General features: G+C 34.4%; 2 protein-coding genes across 4 annotated transcripts in view; one reads left to right on the top strand and one right to left on the bottom strand.

The window, feature by feature from the left end:
* Window positions 1-2,311, top strand: part of LOC111670290 (immunoglobulin lambda-1 light chain-like) — a 4,925-nt gene extending 2,614 nt beyond the window's left edge. For both annotated transcript variants that reach the window (XM_087179527.1, XM_023426935.2), the window contains exons 2-3: window positions 1,377-1,685; window positions 1,989-2,311. In XM_087179527.1, coding sequence (XP_087035653.1) covers window positions 1,377-1,685; window positions 1,989-2,155 — 476 coding nt within the window. In that variant the 3' untranslated portion in view covers window positions 2,156-2,311. The remainder of the gene's footprint in view (window positions 1-1,376; window positions 1,686-1,988) is intronic.
* Window positions 2,312-4,732: 2,421 nt separating this feature from the next.
* LOC111670369 (immunoglobulin lambda-1 light chain-like) lies at window positions 4,733-7,748 on the bottom strand. Of its 2 annotated transcripts, none has more exons than XM_023427083.2 (3): window positions 7,506-7,748; window positions 5,607-5,915; window positions 4,733-5,296 (listed from the first exon to the last, which is right to left on the bottom strand). In XM_023427083.2, exons 1-3 carry the CDS (start codon window positions 7,633-7,635, stop codon window positions 5,136-5,138), a joined length of 600 nt encoding a protein of 199 aa, XP_023282851.1. In that variant the 5' UTR covers window positions 7,636-7,748; the 3' UTR covers window positions 4,733-5,135. The 2 variants fall into 2 exon arrangements, with proteins under 2 accessions (XP_023282851.1, XP_023282850.1); XM_023427082.2 differs by having other exon boundaries at window positions 4,733-5,302; window positions 7,506-7,747.

The raw sequence follows: 7,748 nt of genomic DNA, 5'->3' as shown, positions 1-7,748 counted from the left end.
AAATGTGTTTGAAGTCACTTTCTGCTGCTTCACACTTTACATGTCAGTTTGTTCAGAGTTAGTACAAAGTTCCTGATGCAGCCGTTGTTCAATGAAAAAGTTCCATCATTAGTGAAAAGATGTTTCAATCTCACTGCACAGCTGAAGGAATTCTTTATTTCTGCTTGAGCTCCAAAGATTTTCCTGCTCACTTGACTTTTTCTGCTGGTAAATACAGTAAATGAATACAGTTGTTGTCTGATGATAAATGTCTTTTATATGAAATATTCATTTGAACAACAACAAACAACTTGAAGAAAAATATATAACATATTAAATTTAATAATTAAACAAATTTAAAAAATGTTAAATAATAAGAGTGTAGGTGAAATATAATGAATAGACTGACATAGATTTTCTATGTACATAATATATCATGCAGGATGATATATTAAACTAATTCACAGTAAATATAATTTGTATCTTGTATCTGTTTATCTAATAAATATAACCACACCTTACATAATGGTAATTGTATGAAATATATTAACAATAGTTTGAAATATATTTGTAATAATTGAAGAAGATTAATCTATATATTGTTCTTTATATTTGTTTGGTGGTAATAACTGTTACTTATATGACTGAAATATTTCTTTTACTAAAAAACATATTTAGTTTTTTTAAATGTAGAATTTATGTAAAATTGTCTGAGGGTAAATATTTTAATCATGTTTAAAATCAATATATAAAATATTTACCTCATAAAAAATAGAATTTCGTATCAATAAATAAAATGTTTGTATATGTGTGCTCTCAGAAATTATACCTAAACCTCTGTAGGTATAAGAAAAAATAAAAATACATGAACACTTCTTTATTTTTTAATTATATATATTGTCAGAATATATCACTGTAAATATTTGTCGTTTTTTAGATCGGCTATAAAATCCTTATAATATTATATTCAGTTAACACTGTATATCTCATAACTGTCATTTTTTTAAAGAATAGAAATACATGGTTTTGTTAAAGATATACTTCAAATATTGTAAATACATTAATATAATACTATGAAGACACATATATTGTGAGCTGATGATTTATAAAAGTGAAATATGAATATAAAGAATTGAAATAGTGTTTCCATCTTTGACTTTGTTGAACTTGATCTTTCTCTGATGATATACATCATATATAAGCATGATATATAGCAGAGGAAATCTATGTGAAGGTGAATCCAGTATATGTGGGGACCTTTGTGCTGTATTGATCAGTAGTTTATTGATCAGAGTCCATGTAGTTTCCAGGATCAGACTGAATGCAGTGCAGTGCTGGAAGCTGCTGTTGACTGTGTGAATGTGTCTGTGCTGCTTGTTGCTGCTGTCAAACTTCAGATGAGGCCGTAGTGAAGCCCGTGGTGAGCGTGTACCCAGCAGCACCCAGAGCCCACCCTGAGGGGAAGAGCTCCCTGCTGTGTCTGGCCTCAGCCATGTCTCCTCCTCTGGTCCAGTTCTCCTGGAAGAGACAGAAGGAGGATGGTCCTCTGGAGGAGCTGAAACCTGATGATGGAGAGCAGCTGGAGCTCAGAGAGTCGGGACGCACCGCCGCCATCTTGCTGATCCATCAGCCAGAGAACAGCAGATATAAATACCGCTGCTCCGTCAAGCACGAGGGCGGCACAGTGGAGGCCCAAACACAACAAGGTGATGAAGGCTTGCTGACTGTGTTGAGCTTTCCCTGCTAATGACACTAATGACACCTGTTGGGGGCTCTATACTAAATGTGGGGCTTTGAGGGAGCTACAGCAGCTTTAGATGCTGTATCTTAAACTCCACTCATTCATATTTCTATCTTAAGAATTAGTCTAATGACTTTGATGTAAGGTCAAAGGTCAGAGATGAGTTTATTTAGCTTATTGAGGAGTTCTTCTGCTCCCAAGTTGCTACAAAAAGAAAATGAGTGAATCCACCTTCAAGCTCATAACAACCTTTTTCAATCCTTTTCAGTTGCAGTGGTTCGTCTGGATCCTCTCCAGCCTCAGTGCAGGGTGAAGCTGCTCTGTCTGCTCTACACAGTGCTGATAGTGAAGAGTCTGGTGTACTGCTGTGGACTCTCTCTGCTGATGATCCTCACAAACAAGGGACCGTCCACCAACTGCACACATGCTGACTGACCGTTTTCTACTCGCCTTTTCTCACCATCAATCAGATTTATGTCTTTGATCACTGTTCAGACATTTAAGTCAAATGTATCTTTTTATCCACAGGTTAGATACCGTCAGCCTGCAGATAATAAATATAACATATATACTTATGCATATACTCTTTGAATCTTTCTAGTATTGTGTCATTTTAATGCTCTATTTTATTTTCACTTTTAATTTTGACTCATGTAAAAATAGAAGATTTAGCTGAATCATTAGCTGCTTGGTAGATATTTTGTTTATGGTATTTTTTCTTTTTTTGCTTTTTATTTTAAGACATTTTAATCCAACAATGATGTTTTTTGTCAAGTTCTGTCAGTGTTACTCTTTGAATAAAATGAAAAGTCTCAGTTTTTTTTGATTTGTTGACTTCTTTTTTCATTTATATCCATTTAGCTTTGGAGCACACCAAAACAGAAATAAAAATGTATATTGAGTATTTACATCGACACCTACAACTAACTTGACTCTGGGTTTAGCCAGCTCTTAATATACTCTCAAACAGTGTCCAGAACAAACGTACAGGATGATGTGAATATAGGCACAGAGCTAAACAAGCACAATAACACTAAGAGAGGTAAGCACACATAAACATGTAGCTATTTAATACGAACAATTACGTATAGGTGATCCACCAGGTTCAGTGCTGGGTCCCCTTATCATTTACCTTGTATATTAATCATCTTTTATAATTGTGTAAGTGTGGATGTTAAATTCTATTTGATAACACTGTTTAGACACATGAACACATGTAAGTATTCCTTTCCTTTAATACACGTTTAATCTTCCAGTTTATCAGTACAAAATATAAGTAAGACGATTGCAACGTACAGAAGCAGAGACAGCTACACTGATGACAACTGAAGCTTGGATGTAATTAGACTAGAGGTCATTGGGTTCATGAGGTGAACTCATTAACATTTGGCCCTGATTGAGATGTACAGACTCCTCTGACAACAGCTGTTTTTTTTAATAAACTGTAAATACTGATATAATGAGAGCTGAGGTGAACCAACATGGACGCTCCAGTTCTGCTTCAAGAAGAGAACAACAACATGATGTGTTTGTCTCAGTGCTTTGTGTTTCTGTCGCTGTGTGGCTTGTGGTTTGTTGGTCAGATTAATCACAACAAATTGCCTTTTTTTATTTTTAAATTTGCAGTCGGGGACTCAATATTTAAAACTCTCATGGTTTCAATTTAAACTTTGTGAACTGTAAATTATATCGAATTAAGAATTAATTGGAGTTATTATCAAAATGTGTTGATGTTGATTTGTATAACATTTTCTTGTTTGTATTTACACTAACAAACAAAAGAGTAACCTTAAAAACGAATTAGTTAATGTTAGCTCTTAGTATTGAAAATTAATTTGATTTGTTTTTATTCTTAAGTTAATAAAATTAAATGTTTCAAATGTTTTTGTCTATGTTCTGTGTTTATCCGTCCAAAAACACATATATTAAGTTAAATATGTGACATTATTTCCAAGCTACCGAAAGCATCTGCAACATTACACAGATGCTTCCTGCAATGATTCTTTGACAGAGTGGATGGTTGTAGCTCTCATTGTGTTATTAAAGTGAAAAGCCACAGCTAACGGTGTGGAGGCTGCAGAGCAGAAACCCACACAGCCCGTCTGCTGCAGGAGAGGAAGTGTTGATTCGCTGTCAACAGTTTTTTATGAGTCCTAATAACCACTGAGAGCAGATTCATATCTACTTCTGTACGCACTCATCAGCCCCCCTTCCTCTCTGTAGTTTGTCTCTTAGTGAAACTTTTTTCCACTGAGCCCTCCACCCACACAGAGTTTAACTGAGCCCAGAGACCTACAAAGACCACCCGCCTGGAGGTCTCATCCTTGGGATGTTTTTATGTGGATTTGGAGTTTTAGCAACCAAAGGCCACTTTACAGTTAATACTGCTAACAAGTGCTCCTACATAACTGACACAAGTTGTTTTTCAGGACCCTCCAACATGATACAAATGAGAGTTTTTTGATCTGACGTCTCTCAAGGACAAATTTGAATTTCTCCACTTGTTTAGTTGCTCAATTAAATTTAATTCTATCATTTTAAACATGTTTTAAATTTAGTAGTGTGAACCATGTCATAGATGAAACTGTATACAAAAATTTGATTAGATAAGAATTGGCGTCCTAATTTTTATGCAATGTTGTAGACACTTTCAGTAGCTTCTAATGTTGCACATCTAGATTTGTATGAATTTAAAGTAGTGTGTGAATAATTTCTCATATTTAATGTAAAATATAAAGTGGCTCATAAATGATTTCATATTTCTAACTCTATATGAATTTGAAGGAACTTGCCTGCTCTTTTTTGTGTGTGAGTAAACAAGAGTGTCGTCAGCATAGAGGTTTACATCCACACTGACACTATTGTAAAAGATAGTTAATGTTCAAGTTAAATGATAAAAACAGTCAAATAAATCAAATTACTTGTAGATGTCAATACATCTGAAAATTAAAGTTCAGTCTGTTTTTAATAATTTGACATAAAACCAAATTTAAATAAATAAAAACAAGGATGTTCATGTTAAACACACAATGATTTATTAATATCTTGAGAATGAATGTGAATGAATTTTACAAACCGGCCACATTCTGCAGAAAGTATTAAAAAGAAACATAACAACAGTAAACATAGAAGTAACAGAGAAGTAATGATTCAGCTTAATTTCATATTAATATGCTAGTCCCAATTAAAAGTGGATATAGATCATTAAAACAACACTTAAGCACAGGGTTTAACCTTAGTAACTGCAAATATATATGTTTATGGTATGATATAAGTATTTATTATCTGCAGGCTGACGGTATCTAACCAGTGGATAAAAAGATACATTTGACTAAAATGTCTGAACAGCCGATCAAAGAGATAAATGAGATGACGTGATGAGGTTTGATGGTGAGAAAAGGCAAGTAGAAAACAGTCAGTCAGCATGTGTGCAGTTGGTGGACGGTCCCTTGTTTCTGAGGACCATCAGCAGAGAGAGTCCACAGCAGTACACCAGACTCTTCACTATCAGCACTGTGTAGAGCAGACAGAGCAGCTTCACCCTGCACTGAGGCTGGAGAGGATCCAGGGGAACCACTGCAACTGAAAAGGATTGAAAAAGGTTGTTATGAGCTTGAAGGTGGATTCACTCATTTTCTTTTTGCAGGCACTTGGGGGCAAAAGAACTCCTCAATAAGCTAAATAAACTCATCTCTGACCTTTGACCTTATGTCAAAGTCATTAGACTAATTCTTAATATAGAAATATGAATGAGTGGAGCTTTAAGATACAGCATCTAAAGCTGCTGTAGCTCCCTCAAAGCCCCACATTTAGTATAGAGCCCCCAACAGGTGTCATCAGTGTCATTAGCAGGGAAAGCTCAACACAGTCAGCAAGCCTTCATCACCTTGTTGTGTTTGGGCCTCCACTGTGCCGCCCTCGTGCTTGACGTAGCAGTGGTATTTATATGTGCTGTTCTCTGGCTGATGGATCAGCAAGATGGCGGCGGTGCGTCCCGACTCTCTGAGCTCCAGCTGCTCTCCATCATCAGGTTTCAGCTCCTCCAGAGAACCATCCTCCTTCTGTCTTTTCCAGGAGAACTGGACCAGAGGAGGAGACATGGCTGAGGCCAGACACAGCAGGGAGCTCTTCCCCTCAGGGTGGGCTCTGGGTGCTGCTGGGTACACGCTCACCACGGGCTTCACTACGGCCTCATCTGAAGTTTGACAGCAGCAACAAGCAGCACAGACACATTCACACAGTCAACAGCAGCTTCCAGCACTGCACTGCATTCAGTCTGATCCTGGAAACTACATGGACTCTGATCAATAAACTACTGATCAATACAGCACAAAGGTCCCACATATACTGGATTCACCTTCACATAGATTTCCTCTGCTATATATCATGCTTATATATGATGTATATCATCAGAGAAAAATCAAGTTCAACAAAGTCAAAGATGGAAACACTATTTCAATTCTTTATATTTGTATTTCACTTTTATAAATCATCAACTCACAATATATGTGTCTTCATAATATCATATTAATGTATTTACAATAGTTGAAGTATATCTTTAATAAAAACATGTATTTACGATTCATTAAAATGTAATTTATAAGATATACAGTGTTTACTGCATATGATATTACAGGATTTTATTGCTGATCTAAAAAACTAAAAATATTTGCAGTGATATTTTCTGACAATATATATAATTAAAAATAAAGATATGTGCATGTATTTTTATATTTTCTTATACCTACAGAGGTTTAGATATAATTTCTGAGAGCACACATATACAAACATTTTATTTAATGATACTAAATTATATTTTGTATTAGGTAAATATTTAATATATTTATTTTAATCTTATGATCAAAATCTTTCCCCTAAGTCAATTTTACATAAATTCTACATTAAACTAAATACGTGTTTTAGTGAAGGAAATATTTGTAGTGATATAAATAACAGTTATTACCACCAAACAAATATAAAGAAGAATAGATAAATTAAATCTCTTCAATCAATTACAAATATATTCAAACTATTGTTAATATATTTCATGAATTTAGACTCATTCACCATTATATAAAGTGTGGTAACATTCATTAGATAGACTGTTTTGACATTATACAAATTATATTTACTGTGAATTAGTGGAATATATACCAAGTATAGATTTATATATATCATCCTACATGATAAATTATATACACAGAAAATCTATGTCAGTCTATTAATTATATTTCACCTACACTCTTATTATTTAACATCATTAAATTTGTATAATTATTAAATATAATATTTAACACATTTATGTTATTTCCCTCAAGTTGTTTGTTGTTGTTCAAATGAATATTTCATATAAAAGACATTTATCATCAGACAACAACTGTATTCATTTACTGTATTTAGCAGCATAAACTTTAGAAATCTCATTTCCCATAAAGGAAAATCAGGTTTAAAAACATGTAAGTTTGAAGAGTCAGAGTGAACGTGAAGAATCCTGCTCATCACTGAAATTCACTTTGATGAACTGGACATTTTGTAGCAAAAGTCAAGTGAGCAGGAAAATCTTTGGAGCTCAAGCAGAAATAAAGAATTCCTTCAGCTGTGCAGTGAGATTGAAACATCTTTTCACTAATGATGGAACTTTTTCATTGAACAACGGCTGCATCAGGAACTTTGTACTAACTCTGAACAAACTAACATGTAAAGTGTGAAGCAGCAGAAAGTGACTTCAAACACATTTAAACTTCTTCAATAAAACAAGTGAAGGAAAAGAAATGTTTCTTCTTACCTGTTACATACAGTTTAGTTCCAGAGCCAAAGATGAAGCTCCCCACAGTGAAAAAGACTGATACAAAAACCTGTCTGCTGTTGAATGTGTCAGCTGAGCTGAAGGAGTCCACATTATGAACCAGGATCATATTTCAGCTCCATCATGTGTTTCTCTAATGTTCATATCAACATGACTGTCTCTTCTTCTCTTTTCTTTTTTCTTCACACTGAAATATCTGAAGAAATATTCCCATTTTAATTG

This window comes from Seriola lalandi, unplaced genomic scaffold (genome assembly GCF_002814215.2).
Source record: "Seriola lalandi dorsalis isolate HSWRI2012SDOR001 ecotype SW California unplaced genomic scaffold, Sedor1 jcf7180002054850, whole genome shotgun sequence".
Taxonomy (NCBI): domain Eukaryota; kingdom Metazoa; phylum Chordata; class Actinopteri; order Carangiformes; family Carangidae; genus Seriola; species Seriola lalandi.
Note: the sequence above shows the minus strand (reverse complement) of the source record. Positions and strands in the feature narration are given on the sequence as shown.